At 38.6% G+C, this 26088-nt stretch overlaps 1 protein-coding gene across 2 annotated transcripts in view; it reads right to left on the bottom strand.

The window, feature by feature from the left end:
- UBE2D2 (ubiquitin conjugating enzyme E2 D2) overlaps positions 1-26088 on the bottom strand; it is a 59613-nt gene that overhangs the window by 9023 nt on the left and 24502 nt on the right. The window contains exons 2-6 of one of the 2 annotated variants that reach the window (XM_060143724.1): positions 8212-8275; positions 7078-7162; positions 2019-2050; positions 1862-1939; positions 1672-1777 (exon numbers count right to left, since the gene is read on the bottom strand). In XM_060143724.1, the coding sequence (XP_059999707.1) occupies positions 1672-1777; positions 1862-1939; positions 2019-2050; positions 7078-7162; positions 8212-8217 (307 nt within the window). In that variant the 5' untranslated portion in view covers positions 8218-8275. The remainder of the gene's footprint in view (positions 1-1671; positions 1778-1861; positions 1940-2018; positions 2051-7077; positions 7163-8211; positions 8276-26088) is intronic. The other variant, XM_060143725.1, reaches the window with a different exon arrangement.

Below are 26088 nucleotides of genomic sequence, written 5' to 3'. Positions count from 1 at the left end.
ATGTTCTTCATATCTGTTAAACATATTGGCCCATTATCATACTTGCAGCCTATTTCTAGTATCTGTACTTTGACAACATTTAATCCACTTGTGATTTCATTTGGGTATGATGTTGAGGGGTTGAACAATCTCACATCAACAAATAAGATAATATTCAGTTCGGGAATATAAAAAAATCCCCAACCTCCTCATATAACTAGGTCTTATTTTAAAGAACTATTGGAGGGGGACTTACCTGATGGCGCAGTGGTTAAGACTGCACACCCAACGCAGGGGGCCCGGGTTCGCTCCCTGGTCTAGGAACTAGATCCCACATGCATGCCACCACTAAGAGTTCGAATACCACAACTAAGGACGCTGTGACTTCCCTGGTGGTGCAGTGGTTAAGAATCCGCCTGCCAATGCAGGGGACACGGGTTCGATCTCTGGTCCGGGAAGATCCCACGTGCTGTGGAGCAACTAAGCTCGTGCGCCACAACTACTGAGCCTGCACTCTACAGCACGCAAGCCACAACTACTCAGCCTGTGTGCCACAACTACTGAAGCCCGCGCACCTAAAGCCTGTGATCCACAACAAGAGAAGCCACCACAATGAGAGGCCCGTGCACCGCAACGAAGAGTAGCCCCTGCTCGCCACAACTAGAGAAAGCCCACATGCAGCAACAAAGACCCAACGCAGCCAAATAAGTAAGTATTTAAGTAACTAAAGAAAGAAAGAAACAACTACTGGATCTTCCATCACTAAGTTGGTAACTAACTTTCTCTACACATTTTCACCCTCCCCCACACACAATATACCAAAGATTAAGATGCTCAAATAAAAATTTATATTAAATTGATTATCTTAGAGGGTGATTCTGTTCCTGACAGAAACCTAAAGATAAGAGCTGGTAAAACCTTAAAGAATGTGAATATGAATTCACCTATACTTTGCTCTTCAAGAAACTACTGTCTATGCTTATAGTATACAAGCATTCCTCTACAATGGCTGTTTTTTTTATTATTCTGGAACAATATCTATCCTTTCCATTCATGGATCTCAAGGTTGGAAGAGACATTGTTTGTCTTCTACTTTTACTATGCTCTAAAAAAACATTCATACCAAGTAGTCATATTCCAACCTATGCTTGAATAGCAAGAGCAATGGACAGAGAGCAGTCACGACACCAAGGAATACCTATGCTTGAAAATCCAGCTCTCTCCAGTGGGTCTAAAGGTCTTTTTAAGAATAAGGGGCGGGGGGGGGGTGCTTCCCTGGTGGCGCAGTGGTTGGGAGTCTGCCTGCCAATGCATGGGATGCGGGTTCACGCCCTGGTCTGGGAAGATCCCACATGCTGCGGAGCAACTGGGCCCGCTCGCCACAACTACTGAGCCCGCACGTCTGAAGCCTGTGCTCCACACAAGAGAGGCCGTGATAGTGAGAGGCCTGCGCACCGCGATGAAGAGTGGCCCCTGCTCACCACAACTAGAGAAAGCCCTCGCACAGAAACAAAGACGCAACACAGCCATAAATAAATAAATAAATAACTTAAAAAGAAAAAAAAGAATAAGGGGGATTGCTATCTCCTCTTCAAAAAGGAATCCGAGCAATCTTTCCAAGAATAAGTAATCTTAAAAAGACAAAAAACACAGTAGGATTTTTATACTGATATCAAATACTCATTCTATTACCTTTTGAAATAGTTAGTGCTGGAGACCACTGTGACCGTAGAATATCAAGACAAATGCTGCCATTACTGTTAATATTTGGATGATAAATTCTTGTTGTAAATGCAACCTATCAAAAAAGGAAAATTTTTTGTAAACTGTTTCAATAGTATTGTCGAAAGTAGATACAAAACAATTGTCATATCCCAATTACCTTAGGTGGTTTGAAGGGGTAATCTGTTGGGAAATGAATTGTCAAGAAAAATACTCCACCCTGATAGGGACTGTCATTCTGTTGATAACAAGAAAAGTTGGATTAAAATGAGTGAATTACATAAACTATTTATTCTGAAATTAATCTGAATACTTACTGGCCCCATTATTGTAGCTTGCCAATGGAACACTGAAAAAGAACAACAAAAAATCACCATGAAGCAATATCCACAGTATACCTACACCATAATAACATATCATTCCCCATGTAATCTCAGTTCATTTATTAGCAATATGATGAGTCCTGAGCAGGATGAGGAATCTAAATTAAGTTGGAGTCTGAACAGAGAAAACAAAAATGACTAGCATGGTATAGAACACTGATAAGGTGCTCAACAAAGAAGTATTTGGGCTAAAACATCTTGAAAATTCATGTCAGGGAAACAAAATTCTTGACAAGGTCCAAAATTTCACTTTTAAACAGGCATTTCCTTACCTCAAAGGGTAAAAAAGAACCACAAGATTCAATTCTTTCATGTGTTATATCATTTCCCCAACACAAATATATATAATATACTCCTTTTATAATACTGGCATAGAGCAGAACAGTAAACTTAAAGTAGACAATACTCAAATTAGGAAATGCTGGCTTTTTTCCAGTGAGAAAAAAATTTCCAAGAGTTCTCACCTGTAGGTGTTTAGAATTGCTGGTACCTCAGTAAATAAAGAAAACAGCAGCTGAAAGCCCCAAGCTTGATTACAAACTCGGGATAATCCCAATAAATTATATACTTGTTTAATAAGGAAAATTTCTCTTCAAACTGCAAAAAATGGTGCTTGTTCCATTTCCAAGGTAATGCCACTAAGGACAACACAAAGATCAAAAAGCCAGTTTTCACTTTCTAAGCAAGCTACTTAGCATTTAACATTCACACTAGGATTTAAGCAAACTAAGGGAAGCTATCACTGGGATTATACATGAGCAACCCAAACCACCTAACCCTCGACACAAAGAGGAAATGTGAAGACTAAAAAACCGCACGAAAATCCACTGGGATATCAGGCCAAATCCTTAAATTCCTTCTGACCACCTGCATGAGAAGTGACCCTATGGTTGGCCTGCCCCTCACTGGTGCCTGAATCTACAAAGAGCAGCCTGTTTATTAGGAATTAAAAATAAAGGATAGGTACTGCTGAGGCTCTCCTTTTTACGTTACCCATCATTAGTACTGAGAAAAATTCCTCATAACTTCTGCCAACCAATTTTTTATGGATTAAGCAGCTAAGGAGAAAGTCACTTTGAGTCACTAAGATTAGTCCCAGTATCTTTAACAAAGGTCCTATTAAAAGAGCCCTAAGGTCCTATTTAAAGAAACAAGTCTCATTCTGTTTTTAATCATAAATATATTTACAATTCGAGTAAACAAAACACACTGATAATTAGAGTAAACAATCCCAATGACAAAGCTGAAAACACTATTAAAAATGACCAAGCTACAGGTCAAGGGAATTGTTTTAAAGCAATCTTATTCTTCCATTTAATCCTTCTATATTTTTAAAATTTGTGGCTGTAAATGGGAAGATATATTTATACCTGCACTCTTGTTAAAGGTTGTAAGAATCAGATAAGGAATAAAAAGAGAGAACTAAAGCACTTAGATGATAAAATATACAAATATCGAGACATGCTAAAAAATTTAGTTAAAAATTTTTAAAACTATCTAAGTCCTAACTTTTTCTTCTGAGTCTTTTCAAGATCAATCTTTCTCTTGCTAAAAATACTGCCAGACTTAAGAAGTTATTGGAAAAATTTAAACCTGAACAAATTCTTGGCTGAAGGTAAAATATTTATTTTTGGTGATTTCCTATTCTTCCTCTACAGAAAACAAAGACCATTTTATGCTTTATGATTAAAATCGACTAAAAATTAGACAACATAGAAACCCCAAAGGCTTGGAGGAGAAATTCTGACAAGACAAGCTGGCAACTAGAACATTTACAATTACATAAAGGATACCCTTCCTAGAAGAAGATGTGAAAAGATCAATATTTTCAAGTAATAATGCAATCTCTTTCATATCTGGCACTCTGGAAAATTGAAAATATTCTAGTATATTTAAGCAAGAATCTTATATTACTGAGAACTCTTATAAGCAACATCAACAGGCTATTTCATATGTAATTCATATCCATTTAGTTAGTAAATCATGTTTAATATTGCCCAGTAGAACTAAACTTATATAAACCATTAGTTCTAAATAAAAACCCATTAACACTCAAATGCTAACCTTTATTAACTTGTTTCCGTCTTTATAAATAAAGGGTCAAATACTGTCACCAGAAAAATGAGCAAAAGCACATACACAGGGCTGTCTTTAAGAGTGAGAGGGGAGAGGAATAAGGAAATTGCTAATGTAGCAACTGAGATCAACAATATTTATGTCTCTTGTTAAAATGATCTAGAATCTACAATACCAACAAAAGGCAGAGAAGAACAAAATAAAAACACATTAATTTGGGGCTTCCCTGGTGGCGCAGTGGATGGGAGTCCGCCTGCCGATGCGGGGTACACGGGTTCCCACCCTGGTCCAGGAAGATCCCACGAGCCGCGGAGCGGCTGGGCCCGTGAGCCATGGCTGCTGGGCCTGCGTGTCCGGAGCCTGTGCTCCGCAGCGGGAGGGGCCACGGCAGTGGGAGGCCCGCGTACCGCAAAAAAACAAAACAAAACAACAACAACAAAAAAACACATTAATTTAATTAACAAAAGCATTTCAAGACCTACCATTTAAATCTTAATTGAGTATTCTGCCACGCTGGTTAAATATAAGAATACCTACTGGAATCAATGACTTACGTCTCCCTCTGGAGCACATTTGTTTCCATGTCTTGGCTATTGTAAACAGTGCTATGAACACTGGGGTGCATATTATCTTTTCCAAGTTAGTTCTCTCCAGATAAATGCCCAGGAGTGGGATTGCTGGATCATATGGTAACTCTACTTTTAGTTTTTTAAGGAACCTCCATATTGTTCTCCATAGTGGCTGCACCAATTACATTCCCACCAACAGTGTAGGAGGGTTCCCTTTTCTCTACACCTCCAGCGTTTACTGTTTGTAGATTTTTTGACAATGGCCATTCTGACTAGTGTGAGGTGATACTTCATTGTAGTTCTGATCTGCTTTTCTCTAATAACTAGCAATATTGAGCATCTTTCCATGTGCCTATTGGCCACCTGTATGTCTTCTTTGGAGAAATGTCTATTTAAGGTCTTCTGCCCATTATTTGATTGGGTTGTTTGTTCTTTATCAAAAAGCTTTTATTAAGCTGTATGAGCTGTTTGTATATTTTGGAAATTAATTCCTTGTTGGTTGCATTGTTTGCAAATATTTTCTCCTATTCCACAGGTTCTTTTTTTGTTTACAGTTTCCTTCGCTGTGCAAAAGCTTTTAAGTTTAATTATGTCCTATTTGTTTATTTTTATTTTTATTTCCATTACTCTAGGAGACGGAGCCAAAGAAATACTGCTGCAATTTATGTCAAAAAGTATTCTCCTCTAGGAGTTTTAGAGTACCTGGTCTTACACTTAGGTGTTTATTTTCAGTTTATTTTTGTATATGGTGTGAGAAAATGTTCTGATTTCATTCTTTTACATGTAGCTGTCCAGTTTTCCCAGAACCACTTACTGAAGAGACTATCTTTTTCTCCATTGAATATTCTTGATTCTTTTGTTGTAGATTAATTGACCTTAAGTGCGTAGGTTTATTTCTGGGCTTTCTATCCTGTTCTACTGATATATATGCTTGTTTTTTGTTTTCCTGTTCCATTGATCTATATGCTTGATTTTTGCTTTCCTGTTCCACTGATCTAAATTCTTGTTTTCTGCACCATACCCCTTTGATTACTGTAGCTTTGTAGTACATTCTGAAGTCAGGAAGCATGATTCCTCTAGCTCCAGTCTTCTTTCTCAAGATTGTTTTGGCTATTCGAGGTCTTCTGTGTTTCCATACAAATTTTAAATTTTTTTGTTCTAGTTCTATGAAAAATGCCATTGGTAATTTGATAGGGATAGCACTGAATCTGTAGACTGCCTTGGGCGGTATGGTCATTTTAACAATATCTGTCTATGTCATCTTCAATTTCTTTCACCAGCTACTTATAGTTTTCAGAGTATAGGTCTTTTCAGCATAATGTTTTTAATGCTCATCCATGTTGTAGTATATATCATTTCATTCTTGTTAATCGTCAAATAATATTCCATTGTATGGATACACCACATTTTATTTACCCATTCATCAGCTGGTGGGTATTTGGGTTGTTTTCACTTTTTGGCTATTATAAATAAAGCTTCTATGAACAATCATGTATGAGTTTTTGTACAGATATACGTTTCATTTCTCTTGGACACATACCTAGGAATGAACTCACTGGGTTATATCGTAACTCTATGTTTAACTTTTTGAGGAACTAACAGGCTGTCTTCCAAGCTGGCTATACCATTTTGCATTCTACCAGCAATGTATGAAGGTTCTAATTTCTCCACATCCTCATCAACATTTGTTATTATTTGACTTTTTGATTCTAGCCATCCTAGTGGGTGTAAAGTGACATCTCATTATGGTTCTGACATGCATTTCCCTGATGATTAATGATGCTGAACATCTTTCCATGTGTTTATTGGCCATTTGTATATCTTATTTGGAGAAATAGCTATTCAGATCCTCTGTTTATTTTAAAATTGGGTTATCTATCTTTATATTGCTGAGATACAGACTTTTAAAAAATATTTTGGATAAATATGCCTTATTAGATATATATGACCTACAAAATTTTTCTCCCATTCTGTGTGTCTTTTCACTTTCTTAATAGTATCATTTGTTGCACCTAATTTTTAAATTTTGATGAAGTCTAATTTATCTTTTTCTTTTATTGCTTATGCTTTGGGCGAGTTTAACTCTCCAGGGTAAGCATTTTTTCAATCTGACAAAGGAATGTAATAGTACTAACTATGGTAGAAGCAAAGGCAAATTACTTTAGCACACTACAGAACTTCAAAAATGAAATCTAATCCCCAGACTTCAAACGCTTTTAATTAAAAATCAGCCACTCTCAACTTTGAGGAATTTACCTGAAATAAAAACACTCTTTCAATTGAATGACCACACTGATGCAGATAGATTATATGATAACCGTGAAATGACAAAAGTAGAATCAGAAAACCTGAGAATGAGTCCACTTCCGGAACCTCCACAAGCCTCTCACCAGATTCTTCTCTAAAATAGTTTACAATTTCTATCCCAATGACCTAAAAGAATTGTGAGGCGTAAATGAGATAATGTGTGTTTAAGTACTTGTCCTGTCCTGTTTGGTATCAAATACTATAGTTACTCATACTGGACAGGTCTAAACATAACATAAATGGGATTTTTCATCACAAGTACTTAGTCTTATAATTTATAACATCTGTTTTATCTATAAAGCAGTCCTTGTACAAGGGCTTTGCTTTGGTTCTTAAGGATTTAGGAGACCAAAACAGCAATCTAAGAAAAACAAGGAAAAAATTAATTTACACACAAACTAATATAACCTCATTTATTTTTTGTCTTAATCTATATACTTCTCTTACACAAATGTTTCCAAGTATACTCCAAGTATATTCCATTTTTTCCCTATTTGCTAAATGTTGCATTTTCTGTGTGTGAATTAGTTTTGTGTTACAAGGCACAGCCTCTTCAAATATCCTCCATTTTAAAAAGGATAAAAGATGGTATAAGGGGAAAAAGCTGTGTTGAGACAAAGTGGAACAAAAACAAAATTATTATCCAACATGTACGATAAGTACAATAGATTATTTTAGACAGGATTAAGGAGATAAACTGGACATTAAAAATAAATTGTAGCTGTCTTCACGAGTATGAGTCAATAGAAAGACAGACACAGACCCACATACATACATACACATATACATATACACACACATACCCCCCCATCATCTTTAGTATTATCTTACTGAAAGAACAGTAGCTTGCTGTAAGTAAAAGCTCGAATATTTTGACTCAAGTAAATACCCAGAAGGGACAAAGGACAGATAAGAAGGAGCCAGGACAACTACACAGACAATGTCTGGCAGAAGAGGTTCAAAATGTAATAAACAGTACAGAAGATGATGGGATACACATAAAACTGCACCTTTCATGGGCAAGTAAAGGTAAATACTGCCTCTTCTCTACTGCATAATTATCTCTTCACACAAAATAACCTTAAGAGATGTATATTTATCAGTCCCAGAGTTCCCCAGAGGCAGATTTTTATGCTGTTTTATGTTTCACTCTATCATTCCTTTCACATACTTACTATCATCTCCAACGGGACCTGCTGAACACTGTGCTGGGGGGTCCCGCGCCAGGTCGTTCAATTCCTTAAGAAGGAGAGAAAAAAGAAATGTATTCAACATAAATATAACTTTTATCCATTAATAAAATTGTCACTGTTACCAACATTCTCTGTCCCACCAGTAAAGCTCTTTTAGGAGCACTCCTTCAAAGTCAGAGAAGGGTAGATTAATGAAATCTTTGGGATTTCATTATTTGGGATTCTTGAATGCAAATATATGTTTATACAAGTAATCATTTTTGCTTTGTTCGGAGTTTAGTAGGTAGTAAATATAAGGAAGGTAAACATGTATCGTACTAAAGAACCACAAAAACTGTTTTTAAGTAAAAACTTATTAGTTTTCAAAAAAGATCAACAGCTTTTTTTTTTTAAAGATTTAATTTTATTTTTTTGGCTGCAGTGGGTCTTCGTTGCTGTGCGTGGGCTTTCTCTGGTTGCAGCGAGTGGGGGCTACTCTTCATTGCAGTGCCTGGACTTCTCACTGTGGTGGCTTCTCTTGCTGCGGAGCATGGGCTCTAGGCATGCAGGCTTCAATAGTTGTGGCACGCAGTCTCTGGAGCGCAGGCTCAGTACTTGTGGCACACGGGCTTAGTTGCTCCATGGCATGTGGGATCTTCCCGGACCAGGGATGGAACCCGTAACCCCTGCATTGGCAGGCAGAGTCTTACCCACTGAGCCACCAGAGGAAGTCCCTATAGGCTGGTTTTTGTACCTCAAAACCATTAGGTTATACTTGAGACAAACTCTTTAAGTCATCTTTAAGTCATAAATGTTCCAAATTACACGGAACCATCTGACAAGATACTGGTATTTTTTCAGCTCATATCCACTACCAAGGTTTCAAAGGTAGTAGAAAAAACTTAAAAAAGGATATATTACAGGGCTTCCCTGGTGGCGCAGTGGTTGAGAGTCCGCCTGCTGATGCAGCGGAGACGGGTTCATGCCCTGGTCCAGGAAGATCCCACATGCCGCGCAGTGACTAGGCCCGTGAGCCACGGCCACTGAGCCCGCGCGTCCGGAGCCTGTGCTCCGCAATGGGAGAGGCCACAACAGTGAGAGGCCCGCATACTACAAAAAACAAACAAACAAACAAAAAGGATGTATTACAAAGGCTGGCTGAACATAACCCATCATAAAGATTTGTAATCAGAGATGGAACTACTTGTAGTAATGCTCCACAACCAGATGCCAGCTTCTTAGCTACTTTAACATAAGAATCCACAAACTTGAGACTTGTTACTGGGTGGGGATGCCTGAAAAACCACAAAGCAGGAAATCATACTATATTCCCTTTCCCCTTGACTTGGTATTTGAGATAAAAACAAGCTCTGAGGGAGGACTAGTTTTAATTATATGTTAAAACCAGAACAGTAAAAACAGTAAAATCTATTAAAAGTACAATAAAAACTATCTCAAATCTTATTAATGAGTTACATAAGTAAACTTTTTAACTTGCAACACATAGATATTTCTGTAAGTCCCTTCTTCTGAGTTAACTTATTCAACCAGCCATTTGGTTACATCAATTATCCTGTTTTATCCTATCTGTAAGCTCGGAGGACAAAGCATAAAGTATAGAAATAAAGTTCTGTTTTGTTTTTTAAAGGGCTGGGGTTGAGATAAAGATTTAACAATATTTACTTTCTTTTGTATCTCAATTTGGTGATTTTGTATTTCTCTACAACAGAGATTCCTTGCCCATCTCAAGGAGGAAAATAAACAAAAAACAACCTACTGTACAGTTCCTATTCCCAAATGTTTGTAATAAAGTTCACTATAACTAAGAATGCTTGCTTGATTTGAAACAAAAAGTTAATCTACTTCTGACTAACATTTATCTAAGTGAATATAAGATCCATCAGATGGTGATCACTTTGTAATGTACAGAAATATCAAATCACTATGTTGTGCACCAGAAACTAACATAGTGTTGTGGGTCAACTATACTTCAAAAACAAACAAACTCATAGAAAAAGAGATCAGATTTGTTTATCAGAGGTGAGGGGAGGTGGTGAGTTAGTCAAAAGGTACAAATTTCCAGTTATAAGATAAATAAGTACTAGGTATGTAAATGTACATCATGATAAATATAATTAACACTGCTGTATTTTAAAAAATATTTTATTTATTTTATTTATATTTTTGGCTGCGTCGGATCTTAGTTGCAGCACTCGGGCTCTTTGTTGTGGAGCGTGGGCTTCTCTCTAGTTGTGGCATGTGGGTTTTTTCTCTCTAGTTGTGGCACGTGGGTTCCAGAACACGTGGGCTCAATAGTTGCGGCACACAGGCTTAGTTGTCCCTCGGCATGTGGGATCTTAGTTCCCCAACCAGGGATCGAACCAGCATCCCCTGCATTGGAAGACAGATTCTTTACCACTGGACCACCAGGGAAGTCCCAACACTGCTGTATGTTATACATGAAAGTTGTTAAGAGAATAAATCGTAGGAGTTCTCATTACAAGGAAAAAAATTTTTTCTTTACCTTTTATTTTGTATCTGTGAGATGATGGATATTCACTAAACTTACCATGGTAATCATTTCATGATATATGTAAGTCAAATCATTATGCTGAACATCTTAAACTTACATAGTATGTCAATAAAACTGAAAGGAAAAAAATTTGAGCCATTAAAAAAAATCCATCAGTCCACTTCATGAGCCAGTATGATATAATTAATTCAAAAAACCTTAACCCAAACTTAAGCTAATACACAATTAACATACTCATTCAACACTTCCTTGGTTCAAGGCACTCATATGGATGAATCTCAAAGGCATAATGTTAAGTGAAATCAGTCAGACATAAAAAGACTATAATCTGTATGATTCCACTGATATGCATTCTAAAAAAGGTAAATTTATAGTGACAGAAAGCAGACCAATAGTTTCAGGGGCTAGAGAGAGCTGGAGGGGATTGAACTGCAAAGGGACATGAGGAAAATTTGGGGGGTTATGGAAATATTCTGTATCATGATTTTCATAGGGACCACAAAACTGTGTATATATTTATTAAAACTCAAACTGTACACTTAAAATTGTTGAATTTTATTGCATATAATATATATCAAAGTTGTTTACTAAAAAAGCATATATCCATTCATCTTTGTATATGCATAAAATATCTCTGAAGAATACATAAGAAACTAGTTCACAGTATTTGCCTTCAGAAGGAAAGTCTGTTTTGGGGGTGAGAATAGGAACTATATGTATTCCTTTTATACCTTTTAACAAGTGTATTTACTGCCTATTTGAAAAATAAATTACCAGGGGCTTCCCTGGTGGCGCAGTGGTTAAGAATCCACCTTCCAATGCAGGGGACACGGGTTCGAGCCCTGGTCCGAGAAGATCCCACATGCTGCGGAGCAACTAAGCCTGTGTGCCACAACTACTGAAGAATGCGCGCCTGGAGTCTGTGCTGCGCCACAAGAGAAGGCACCGCAATGAGAAGCCCTCACACTGCAACAAAGAGTAGCCCCCACTCGCTGCAACCAGAGAAAGCCCGCGCACAGCAACGGAAGAACCAATGCAGCCAAAAAATTAAATTAATTAAATAAATCTATATTAAAAAAAATAACTTACCAGTTCTGACTATAAATTTGGATTAAAATAAAATAGCTATTAAAAGCTGTGACCATCTCATTTCAAAATAGTGAAAAGCCAGTTAGACTGAATAGACACAGAAGCTACGAAATTTGATGTGCCTGCATTAAGATAAAAACTGAAGGGAGTTCCCTGGTGGCCTAGTGATTAGGATTCCAGGCTTTCACTGCCATGGCCCAAGGAACTGAGATCCTGCAAGCCGAGTGGCGTGGCCAAAAACAAAACAAAGATGAATCTTGAAATTAAATAAAGGCACTGATCTAAGACAGATCACTTGGGCAGAAAAAAATACCCTAACGCATCAGGCTATTTTTTGTTTAACAGTTGGCTTTATCATATGCCTTTATACCTATACATTAATTTCCTTGACTTCTTATTCCAAAAGAAATAGTATTCAGATTTGTCTTGTATATCATATAGCAAATTACGCATTACTGGGATTGAGAGTAGGGCTAAGACAAAACCCAAAACCAAGGAATTTTCCTGTTTATTGAAAAACTTTTCTATAGAAAGAGCAATAGAGAAATAAAGTATATATAATTAAATTTAGAAAAAAGAGGGAGGAGGGAACTTTGACAGGATCCTCAATTTCTAAAAAGATTTTATAATCTTCCTTTGAAATCTAAAAAAAATTAAAATAAAGGTCCTGTTTTGGGAATAAACTGGATATTGCTAAATAGTTCTCAATTAAAATTTTTTTCTTTGATGGTGTACACTCCCCTTGTTTATAGGTATACAGCAGAACTGTTATTTTTAAAGATTAAGGGTTATAAACAATTTTGATTCTCTGCAACTTTCCCAAGTATTTCTTATCTTAGTTCAAACAGCCCCAAAACCTTACACAAATTAATTTAATTATTTTCAAGTAAGGTTTAATTCACTACAAACTTTTTTTTTTTTTGGCTGTGCACCACAGCTTGCGGGATCTTAGTTCCCTGACCAGGGATCAAACAGAACCATGCGCCCTGCTGTGGAAGTGTGGAGTCTTAACCACTGGACCACTAGGGAAGTCCCCAAACTTTTATATTTTATTTATTATTTTTTTAACTTTTTTTTAAACATCTTTATTGGAGTATAATTGCTTTACAATAGTGTGTTAGTTTCTGCTTTATAACAAAGTGAATCAACTATACATATACATATATCCCCATATCTCTTCCCTCTTGCATCTCCCACTCCCTCCCACCCTCCCTTTCCCACCCCTCTAGGTGGTCACAAAGCACTGAGCTGATCTCTGTGTGCTATGGGGCTGCTTCCCACTAGCTATCTATTTTACGTTTGGTAGTGTATATATGTCCATGCCACTGTCTCACTTTGTCCCAGCTTACCCTTCCCCCTCCCCGTATCCTCAAGTCCATTCTCTAGCCAAACTTTTAAATACATTTCCTAATACTACCTTTTTTGGCTCAGGAATATGAAATCCAATGAAGAGATACACAGGAATGATTATAATGCCTTATATGACTCCTTAAGAATACCTACTTTCCAAAGGATTACCCCTTCTTTAAAAGGGACCACTATTAAAGAAAACAGAACGCTAAAGTCTCTGAGCCTCAGATATTTCTGTATCATAGCACTGTAGCAAAGAGAAAGGAAACTTCCTGGGACTTCCCTGGTGCCCCAGTGGTTAAGACTCCACGCTTCCACTGCAGGGAATGCAGGGTGCGGGTTGAGGGGAAAGAAGAAAGAAAGAAAGGAAACTTCCTAGCTCTGTGGGGAGGGGGTCCTGCAAGGGATATGTAGAGTTTCCTTTCACTGTATCCTTAAATACTCAAATAGGTCATTAGTTGGTAAAAATTAATGCTACTATTAGCTATTTTTAAAAAACCTCTTTCCCCAGTCTTAACAATTATGAAGCAAAATACAGACTGCATGGAATACAGATTTGTTTCACCATTTTGGTCTTCACCCTATGGCATATGGTGAGAGAAAAGATGGGAAAATGAGAGGTTATAGTTACTTTCACAGAAAATTGGCTTCAAAGTCAATTTTTTTTGACTTTTTTTTTTGACTTTGGGAAGCCCCAAAGTCAATTTTTAATAGTTCTAAATTTTGCTGTACAAATCAAGAATCTTTGGTGGTGTTAATCAGGATATGAGAAGATTTAAGCAGAAATTATGATTCAACAGAAATTATGATCTCAGAAGAGATCATCTAGACCAATCCCCAATTTTATTTTTAAAAAAGGATACAGGGCTTCCCTGGTGGCGCAGTGTTGAGAGTCTGGCTGCCGATGCAGGGGGCACAGGTTTGTGCCCCGGTCCGGGAAGATCCCACATGCCGCGGAGCGGCTGGGCCCGTGAGCCATGGCCGCTGAGCCTGCGCATCCAGAGCCTGTGCTCCGCGATGGGAGAGGCCACAACAGTGAGAGGCCCACGAACCACAAAAAAAAAAAAAAAAAAAAAGATACAAAGTATCCAACCCAAGTAAAACATGTAATTAGTAATTAGAGTAAGGACATGGTGTTCTACTATACATGTTCTACCATATCATGTCTTTTTAGTCTGAATCTAAAAAATACTAGAAATGTACAAGTTAGAATGCCTGAGAAACTATGTTGCCCAGGAAATCAAGCTGAACCTCCTTTTAAGATGAATGAACTGCAAAGAAAGAAGAGCTAGATAAGTAGTAGTTCTCAAAAATGAGGTCCTGGCACAGCAGCACCATTATCACAAGAAAACTTATTAGAAATGCAAATTCTCAGGCTCCAACCAGACCTACTGAATCAGAAACTATCAGAAACTCTGCAGTGTAGCCTAACAATGTGCATTTTAACAAGTCCCCCAGAAAATTATGATGTACACTAAATCCTGACTGCCTTTATGTTTGACAAATTAAGCATCAGAGACAGAAGACAATGCTGGAAAACTCACTACCAGCAAAACTGAAAGTGAAGGGAAGGTGAAGGGCAACATGATAGCACAAAATGAAGAAATCAAGAAAGGGGTGAGACACGTGCCACAACTACTGAAGCTTGCGCGCCTAGAGCCCGTGCTCTGCAACAAGAGAAGCCCGCGCACCTCAACGAGGAGCAGCCCCCACACACTGCAACTAGAGAAAGCCAGCGCACAGCAACGAAGACCCAACACAGCCAAAAATTTTTAAATTAATTAATTAATTAAAAAAAAAAAAAGAAAGGGTGAGACTTAGAAAGATAAGGTATGTTCCGTGTTTTCAAGACACACTGAAGGGAAGCAGTCTGTCATCACCATAGTACTGCATTCTCCCTGCTGCACTATCTTACCAGGGTTGCAACAGAAATGTTAACTTATATGTCCAGCATAATACTTGAAGCTAGTATTTAAAAATTAACTGCTAGAGTATTTAAAATTACAAATTTTTAAAACTTAGGAAATATTAGTAACTCAGTTATCCTAGATGAGTTTGAAAGAAAATTATTATAATTAACTTCTGAAAATATCAAATTATAGAATCTGGTACTCTAATATTTTCTATTTCCCTCTTAATAATGTTGCCTTCTATTTTAAAGACAGACAAACTGATGGAAACATGTATCAATACCAATCTTTCCCTGAACTCAGTATAAGCAGAAGTGGTAACCTTATTTGAGGTTAAAGTCTGTACTCTTTTTAAAAAATTCAAGTCAACTAAAAGTATAGAAAATACACAGCACAAACCTATGACCCAGCTTTGCCCAATCTAAACATTGTTGTATCAACTCTGGATCTTTAAGAAGTCCTCTTTGTTTTCCTCTCCAAAGTAATGATTACCCTGAATTTATTGTTTATCATTCTCTTGCATACTTTTATACTTTTCTATGTGTCCATAAACAACGTAGCTTTGTTATCACATTTTTAAACTTTTATTTAAAAAGTGTTACATGGCATGTATTCTTCTATACTTTGCTTTTCCCTCAACATAGTAAGATATTTTTCCATGAGGATCTAGTTTATAGTTTATTCCTTTTCACTGCTGTTCATTTTGCTAGTAGGTGTCTAAACCAATAATGTTTCCTTTCTTTAGGTGATGGACATTTGTTTCCTATTTTTCACTATTACAATGTTTTGGTAAATATTTATACACACATTCTTGAATTCACATGAGTTTTTCAAGCTAAACACTTCTTTGACTTAAATAACAAGTACCCCTCCCCCCTTTTAACCATGCACCGATGCCTTTTATTATGTATGGGTTTTTAAAAATTATTTCCTCAATCCATACACACAGGCAAAAATAAGTGTACTGTTCAACACACTGGAACTTGCAAACCTGATCATTGCCTAGAGAAGGGAAAATTATCCCTAGAACATGCTTAACCAGGAGGCCAATTCATCTGCCAACATCCAAGAGCACAGAAATGAACGTGATAGACACTATCTTCCATCTGAATCTTCATTCACCGCCATTTGACAACCCTTCTATACATATTGGAAACTAACCATTTCATGTGTAATTATGTTAATGAAAATAAGTTTCCATAAGGATTATAATGGTTATTCTACAACCTGTTTGTGTTCTTGCTGATATCAGCAGGGGCAACAGGCAGAATTCAGTTTTTCCAAGTCTTCATATCCTTTGATGGGACTTCCCTGGTGGTCCAGTGGCTAAGACTCCACACTCCCAATGCAGGGGTGGGGGGGTGGGGGGCCTGGGTTCTATTCCTGGCCAAGGAAATAGATCCCATGTGCCACATAAGAGTTCACACACCACAACTAAAGATCCCACGTGCTGCAACTAAGATCCAGTGCAGCCAAATAAATAAATATTAAACAAAACAAAACAACAACAAAACTTGTATTTGTGTTTAAAATATACATATACATATACATATATATATCCTTTGACGTTTTCTCATTATTCTGCTCTTAGGTAACTTTAAGCAAGTCATTCAACTTCTCCAGATCAGAACTTTCACATCTATAAAACAAGGAAGTTAAACTAAAATAGCATGGTTTGGTTATAGATTTAGGGGTCAAATAAGTTTGGGAAATGTTATAATCCACATACTTATAAGAATATTCAAGGTTCTAAAGAAGTCCTGCATAAAGAAAACACTATTGTTTGGACACAGAAGCAGGCTTTGCTTCCTTCCTTGGCCCATTCTTCCAATGCCCCGTTCCCTGCCCAAGATTTTATTCTCACAAAATGCCTAATGCCCTTGGGAAAGTCCGACATAAGTCTGAAAGAATCACGAACACTTTTTATCCCAAAGAAATATTATTGTTGTAGAATAAAAGAATTTTAAGCATGACGTAGAGAAATCTACACAACATGGCTAATACTTTCCTAAAGTTATCTACACCTTGTCTCTCACATCTGGACTATAAATTACTTCAGTGTGGTTTTTTTTGTGTGTGGTAAAATACACAAACATAAAATTTACCATCTTACCCATTTTAAAGCATATAGTTCAGTGGTATTAAATACATTCATAATGTTCTGTTCAAAATGTTTTAAGAGAATGCTTATAAGAAAAAGCTCATTATGAGTAGCTTTTCAGATATGGTTAATACAACATAAATGCCCTTTCTAAGGCGATTACATGATTCTATTAATTTCTGGAGACGGGTTTTTTCTGTTGTTTTTTTAAGTTACTTTTGCCAAGTTCCAGGAAATCCTTACAAGTGCTATTTGTGTGACAATATCCATAGCTTCGTAGTGATCAAATAGATAGCTGATGTGTCTCTGGCTTAAAACATTTTTTCTAGATAAAAAGGGGGAAAAGCACTTTTCTCACAAAGGACATATCTTTTAAAAGGGAAATGATATGCTACATAAAGATATTAGCAATATTTGTCATTTATATAATCCTATCTGTTGTACTACAAAATGTTCAAATACTGAAAGCTTATACTACTCATATCACAACCTAGAAAGGAAAGCTAAGCAAGGTAACCTTATTGTACTTATACATATAAAGTCAACAAGATCTAAAATTCTATGTAACAAAGGATATCCTGATTACCCTAAGGTAAAACAAGGATTAAAAGAATTACAAAATTTTGAAGAAAATTCTTTCTTTAGACTCATTATTGACTTTAATTATGCAACCAGGGCTTGAATAAAGGGGCAGGGGTAGGGGAGGAGGGGAGGAAAGGAGGCAGGAGTCAGGAAGTCAGAGTATAATGAGGGCTATCACTATTCTGTAAGTGGGAAAACTCAACTATAGGAAAGAAGCTGTGAGTTCAGACTTACATGGTATTTCTTTCTTTCTTTTGGCCGGGCCCACTTGCGGGATCTTAGTTCCCCGACCAGGGATTGAACCCCAGCCTGGCAGTGAAAGCACTGCGTCCTAACCACTGTACCGCCAGCTAATTCCCTGATATTTCTATAAATTACAGCTGAGTTATAAGGGATTCATATTTGTTTTGGCATATTTAAGGTTTCACAAAGCAGAAACCAATATGAAATTCTGACAATGGATATAATTAACCCAATTATGAACCTGAAGTTAAAAATTGTCAAGGGAGGAGTCAAGATGGCAGTGTGGGAAGATGTGGAGTTAGCGTCTCCCCACAACTAGGGCATCTACTGGCCGCTGGTGGGGGACTCTGACCCCCAAGGAGATGGGAGGAACCCTGAAGTGAACCGGTAGGACTAGGGGGACCCAGCGGGGAGGAGAAGTGGAGGTCAGACAAGATCAGCGCCCCTGAGGCCAGGGAGATCAGGAGAGGCAGGAGGGAGGGACTCTCTGGGAAGAGCAGGAGAGGAGCAGAGGTCGATCACCTGGCCCACTCAGGCAGGGGAGGCTGCTGAGCTCCCAAGCTGCTTCCTTCCCTATCTAAAGCCCCACCTAGGCCGCCTGGGTTCTGGGGGCATGGGAAGGAGGCCGGGGAGATCAGGAGTGACAGGCTGGAGGGGCCATCCAGGAGGAGCGGGAGAGGAACGGAGGGCAACTGCCCCACCCACTTGGGCCAGGGGAGCCTGCTGAGCTCCCAGGCCACATGGGTCCTTGGGGGCATAGGAGGGAGGCTGGGGAGATCAGGGGAGGCAGGTGGGAGGGGCCCTCTCAGACCCCAGACTGGAGGAGCAGAAGAGGAGAGGAGGGCGTTTGCCCTGTCCTCTTGAGCCCAGGAAGCCTGCTAGTGCCCAGGTGAGGTCCCCTGCCCTCTGAGACCAGGCTGGGGGGCAGGCCTGGGCCCCTTCTGTTCCTTGAGCCTAAGCCCCATCCCCCACAGCCCCCAGCACCTTTTCCAGCCCTGTGGGTCCTGAGCATTGGCCCCGCCCACCACCCAAACCTCGCCCTTGCTTAAGACCCACTCTCCACAGCTAAGGCCACCCGCCCCCCGCCGCCATTTTTCCCTTTTCTTCCTCCTCTTTCTTACTATTGTGGTACTGATGTACCTTCCAGTTGTTGATTCATCTATATTTTTATTTTCACATTCTAACATATCTGTTAGCTTCCCAGTCTAATTTTATTTTTTACTTTGTTATTTTTCTCTCTCTCTTTTAAAGTTATTTTTGGCTACATTGGGTCTTTGTTGCTGCATGTGGCTTTCTCTAGCTACGGGAGCGGGGGCTGCTCTTCATTGTGGTGCACGGGCTTCTCACTGTCGTGGCTTCTCTTGTTGCAGAGCACGGGCTCTAGGCCCACGGGCTTCAGTAGTTGTGGCTCATGGGCTCTAGAGCGCAGGATCAGTAGATGTGGGGCACGGGCTTTGTTGCTCCACGGCATGTGGGATCCTCCCGGACCAGGGCTCAAACCCATGTTCCCCTGCATTGGCAGGCGGATTCTTAACCACTGCACCACTAGGGAAGCCTCTCTCTCTCTCTCTTTTTTTTGCCACCCCACGTGGCTTGTGGGATCTTGATTCACAAGCCTGGGTTCGGGGGGAAGCTCCTGCGGTGGGAGCTCCAAGTCCGAACCACTGGACTAACGGAGAACCTCAGACCTCAGGGAATATTCACTGGAGTGAGGTCTCACAGAGTTCCTCATCTCAGCACCAAGACCCAGCCCTACCCAATAACCTACAAACTCCAGTGCTGGAAGCCTCCGGTCAAACAACCAGTAAAACAGGAACACAATTCCACTCATTAAAAAAAAAAAAAAAAAAGAGAGACGGCAAAAAAAATATGTCACAGATGAAGGAGCAAGGCAAAAACCTACAAGACCAAATAAATGAAAAGGAAATAGGAAATCTGCCTGAAAAAGAATTCAGAGTAATGACAGTATAGATGATCCAGAATCTCAGAAATAGAATGGAAGCACAGGTTGAGAAAATACAAGAAATATTTAACAAAGATCTAGAAGAACTAAAGAACAAACAAACAGAGATGAACAACACAATAACAAATAAAAAGTACACTAGAAGGAATCAATAACAGAATAACCGAGGCAGAAGAACGAATAAGTGAGCTGGAGGACAAAATGGTGGAAATAACTTCCGAGGAGCAAAATTAAAAAAAAAAGAATGAGAAGAATTGAAGACAATCTCAGAGACCTCTGGGACAACACTAAACACACCAACATTCGAGTTATAGGGGTCCCAGAAGAAGAGAAAAAGAAAGGGTCTGAGAAAATATTTGAAGAGATTATAGTGGAAAACTTCCCTAACATGGGAAAGGGAAGAGTCACCCAAGTCCAGGAAGCACTGAGAGTCCCATACAGGAACACCACACCAAGACACATATTAATCAAACAAAAATTAAATTCAAAGAAAAAATATTAAAAGCAGCAAGGGAAAAACAAAAAAATAACATACAAAGGAATCCCCATAAGGTTATCGGCTGATTTTTCAGTGGAAACTCTGCAGGCCAGAAGGGAGTGGCAGGATATACTTAAAGTGATGAAAGAGAAAAATCTACAACCAAGATTACTCTACCCAGCAAGGATCTCATGCAGATTTGATGGAGAAGTCAAAAGTTTTTCAGACAAACAAAAGCTAAGAGAATTCAGCACCACCAAACCAGCTTTACAACAAATGCTAAAGGAACTTCTCTAAGTGGGAAACACAAGAGAAGAAAAAGACCCACAAAAACAAACCCAAAACAATTAGAAAATGGTAATAGGAACATACATATCAATAATCACCTTGAATGTAAATGGATTAAATGCCCCAACCAAAAGACACAGACTGGCTGAAAGGATACAAAAACAAGACCCATATATATGCTGTCTACAGAGACCCACATCAGACCTAGGGACACATACAGACTGAAAGTGAAGGGATGGAAAAAGATATTCCATGCAAATGGAAATCAAAAGAAAGCTGGAGTAGCAATACTCATATCAGATAAAATAGACTTTAAAATAAAGACTGCTACAAGAGATAGGGAAGGACACTACATAATGATCAAAGGATCAATCCAAGAAGATATAACAATTATAAATGTTTATGCACCCAACATAGGAGCACCGCAATACGTAAGGCAAATGCTAACAACCATGAAAGGAGAAATTGACAGTAACACAATAATAGTAGGGGACTGTAACACCCCACTTACACCAATGGACAGATCATCCAAACAGAAAATAAATAAGGAAACACAAGCTTTAAATGACACAATAAACCAGATAGATCTAATAGATATTTATAGAACATTCCACCCCAAAGTGGCAGAATACACTTTCTTCTCAAGTGCACATACAACATTTCCCAAGATAGATCACATTTTGGGTCACAAATCAAGCCTCAGAAACTTTAAGAAAATTGAAATCGTATCAAGCATCTTTTCTGACCACAACGCTAAGAGATTGTAAATCAATTACAGGAAAAAAACTGTAAAAAACACAAATACATGGAGGCTAAACAGTGTGCTAAAAAATAACCAAGAGATTACTGAAGAAATCAAAGAAAAAAAATACATAAAAACAAATGACAATGAAAACATGATGACCCAAAACCTATGGGACACAGCAAAAGCAGTTTAAGAGGGAAGTTTATAGCAATTCAATCTCACCTCAAGAAACAAGAAAAATCTCAAATAAACAATCTAACCCTACACTTAAAACAACTAGAGAAAAAAGAACAAAGAAAACCCAAAGTCAGTAGAAGGAAAGAAATCAAGATAAGAGCAGAAATAAATGAAATAGAAAGGAAGAAAACAATAGCAAAGATCAATAAAACTAAAAGCTGGTTCTTTGAGAAGATAAACAAAATTGATAAACCCTTAGCCAGACTCATCAAGAAAAAAAGGGAGAGGACGCAAATCAATAAAATTAGAAATGAAAAAGGAGAAATCACAACTGACACTGCAGAAATACAAAGGATTATAAGAGACTACTACAAACAACTATATGCCAATAAAATGGACAACCATGAAGAAATGGACAAATTCTTGGAAAGGTACAATTTTCCAAGACTGAACCAGGAAGAATTAGAAAATATAAACAGACCTATCACAAGTAAAGAAATTGAAACCGTAATTAAAAATCTTCCAACAAACAAAAGTCCAGGACCAGATGGCTTCCCAGGCGAATTCTATCAAACATTTAGAGAAGAGCTTAACACCTATTCTTCTCAAACCCTTCCAAAAAACTGCAGAGGGAGAAACACTCCCAAATTCATTCTATGAAGCCACCATCACACTGATACCAAAACCAGACAAAGATAGTACAGAGAAAGAAAATTATAGACCAATATCACTGATGAATATAGATGCAAAAATCCTCAACAAAATACTAGCCAACAGAATCCAACAGCACATTAAAAGGATCACACACCATGATCAAGCAGGATTTATCCCAGGGATGCAAGGATTCTTCAATATATGCAAATCAATCAATGTGATACCCCACATTAACAAATTAAGGAATAAAAACCATATGATCATCTCAACAGATGCAGCAAAAGCTTTTGACAAAATTCAAAACCCATTTATGATAAAAACTCTCCAGAAAATGGGCATAGTGGGAACCTACCTTAACATAATAAAGGCCATATATGACAAACCCACAGCGAGCATCATACTCAATGGCGAAAAACTGAAAGCATTTCCACTAGGATCAGAAACAAGACAAGGATGTCCACTCTTGCCACTCCTATTCAACACAGTTTTGGAAGTTCTAGCCACAGCAATCAGAGAAGAAAAAGAAATAAAAGGGATACAAATTGGAAAAGAAGAAGTAAAACTGTCACTATTTGCTGATGACATGATACTATACATAGAAAATCCTAAAGAGGTCACCAGAAAACTACTAGAACTAATCAATGAATTTGGTAAGGTTGCAGGATACAAAATTAATGCACAGAAATCTCTGGCATTCCTATACACCAACAACAAAAAATCAGAAAGAGAAATTAAGGAAACACTCCCATTTACCACTGCAACAAAAAGAATAAAATACCTAGGAATAAACCTGCCTCAAGAGTCAAAAGACTTGTACTGTGCTTCCCTGGTGGCGCAGTGGTTGAGAGTCCGCCTGCCGATGCAGGGGACGCAGGTTCGTGCCCTGGTCCGGGAGGATCCCACGCACTGCGGAGCGGCTAGGCCCATGAGCAATGGCCACTGAGCCTGTGTGTCCAGAGCCTGTGCTCCGCAACGGGAGAGGCTACAACAGTGAGAGGCCCGCGTACTGAAATTTAAAAAAAAAAACAAAAAAAGAAAACAAAAAGACTTGTACTCAGAAAACTATAAAACACTGATGAAAAAAATGAAAGATGACATAACAGATGGAGAAATATACCACGTTCTTGGATTGGAAGAATCAGTATTGTGAAAATGACTATACTACCTAAAGCAATCTACGGATTCAGTGCAATCCTTAGCAAACTTCCAATGGCATTCTTCACAGAATCAGAACAACAAAATCTTACAATTCGTACGGAAACACAAAAGACCCCGAACAGCCAAAGCAATCCTGAGAAAGAAAAACAGAGTTGGAGGAATCAGGCTCCCCAACTTCAAACTATACCACAAAGCTACAGTCATCAGCTACAGTGTGGTACTGGCACAAAAACAGAAATATAGATCAATGGTGCAGGATAGAATGCCCAAAGATAAACCCACACACATGTGGGCACCTAATTTACGACAAAGGAGGCAAGAACATACAGTGGAGAAATGACAGCCTCTTCAATAAGTGGTGTTGGGAAAACCAGACAGCTACATGTAAAAGAATGAAATTAGAACACTACCTAAACACCATACACAAAAATAAACTCCAAATGGAGTAAACACTTAAATGTAAGACCAGAAACTATAAAACCTTTAGAGGAAAACATAGGAAAAACACTCTTTGACATAAACCACAGCAAGATCTTTCTTGACTCACCTCCTGGAGTAACAGCAATAAAAACAAAAATAAACAAATGGGACTTAATTAAACTTAAAAACTTTTGCACAGCAAAGGAAACCATAAGTAAGACAAAAAGACAACCCTCAGAATGGGAGAAGATATTTGCAAATGAAACAACAGACAAAGGATTAATCTCCAAAATATACAAACAGCTCATGGAACTCAATATCAAAAAAACAAACAACCCAGTTAAAAAATGGGCATTAGACCTAAATAGACATTTCACCATAGAAGACATACAGATGGCCAAGAGGCACATGAAAAGATGCTCAACATCACTAATTGTTAGAGAAATGCAAAACAAAACTACAATGAGGTATCACCTCATGCTGGTCAGAATGGCCATTATCAAAAAAGTTAGAAACAATAAATGCTGGAAAGGGTGTGGTGAAATGGGAACCCTCCTACACTGTTGGTGGGAATATAAACTGATACAACCACTATGGGAAACAGTATGGAGGTTCCTTAAAAAACTAAAAATAGAACTAGCATATGACCCAGCAATCCCATTGCTGGGTATACACCCTGAGAAAACCATAATTCAAAAAGAGTCATGTACCACAATGTTCACTGCAGCTCTATTTACAATAGCCAGGACATGGAAGCAACCTAAGTGTCCATCGACAGATGAATGGATAAAGAAGATGTGGCACATATATACAATGGAATATTACTCGCCATAAAGAGAAATGAAATTGAGTTATTTGTAGTGAGGTGAATGGATCTAGAGTCTGTCATACACAGTGAAGTAAGCCAGAAAGAGAAAAACAAATACCGTATGCTAATGCATATATATGGAATTAAAAAAAAATGGTACTGATGAACCTAGTTGCAGGGCAGGAATAAAGAGGTAGGCATAGAGAATGAACTTGATGACATGGGGTGGGAGGGCAAAGCTGGGGAGAAGTGAAAGTAGCATCGACATATATACACTACCTAATATAAAATAGTTGGCTGGTGGGAAGCAGCGGTATGGCACAGGGAGATCGGCTCGGTGCTTTGAGATGACCTAGAGGGGTGGGATAGGGAGGATGGGAGGGAGGCTCAAGAGGGAGGGGATATGGGGATGTGTGTATGCATATGGCTGATTCGCTTTGTTGTGCAATAGAAAATAACACAGTATTGTGAAGCAATTATACTCCAATAAAGATCTATTAAAAAAATGTCTTAAAAAGGCTGGACCCCAGTTCACTGTTATCTATTTTCACAATAGCACAGTTATGATTTTTTTTTTTTTTTTACGGTACGTGGGCCTCTCACTGTTGTGGCCTCTCCCGTTGTGGAGCACAGGCTCCGGACGCGCAGGCTCAGCGGCCATGGCTCACGGGCCCAGCCACTCTGCGGCATGTGGGATCTTCCCAGACCGGGGCACGAACCCGTGTCCCCTGCAACGGCAGGCGGACTCTCAACCACTGCGCCACCAGGGAAGCCCCCACAGTTATGATTTTAAAACACATCAACACTAAACACTTCCAATTAAAAAGATTACCTCTAACACACCATTGTAAAGCAATTATACTCCAATAAAGATGTTAAAAAAAGATTACTGTTCACACACTGCTTTTTTAGGATGAAAAATAATCGTTTTTATTCCCCAGGGACTTCCTTCTTTCTCCAAGCAGCTTATTGTTTATTAACTATACTATACAAATATAGTATCATATATGGTATGGTACAGTAATATCCTGCGATCAATATTTTATCCACAACTACCAAACTCTGTGTACCCTTGCATCTACCCATTGAATGCTTAATTCTTTTTTTTTTCTTTCTTTTTTTTTTTTTGCGGTACGCGAGCCTCTCACTGTTGTGGCCTTTCCCGTTGCGGAGCACAGGCTCCAGACGCGCAGGCTCAGCGGCCATAGCTCACTGGCCCAGCCGCTCTGCGGCACGCGAGATCCTCCCGGACCGGGGCACGAACCCGCATCCCCTGCATCGGCAGGCGGACTCTCAACCATTGCGCCACCAAGGAAGCCCCTTGAATGCTTAATTCTAAATCCCTTCAGTTAGAGACAAGGTATATCATATTCTTTACTGC

Source organism: Lagenorhynchus albirostris, chromosome 3, assembly GCF_949774975.1.
Source record: "Lagenorhynchus albirostris chromosome 3, mLagAlb1.1, whole genome shotgun sequence".
NCBI lineage: Eukaryota > Metazoa > Chordata > Mammalia > Artiodactyla > Delphinidae > Lagenorhynchus > Lagenorhynchus albirostris.
The sequence above is the reverse complement of the archived record's forward strand: the minus strand, read 5'-3'. Positions and strand labels throughout refer to the sequence as shown.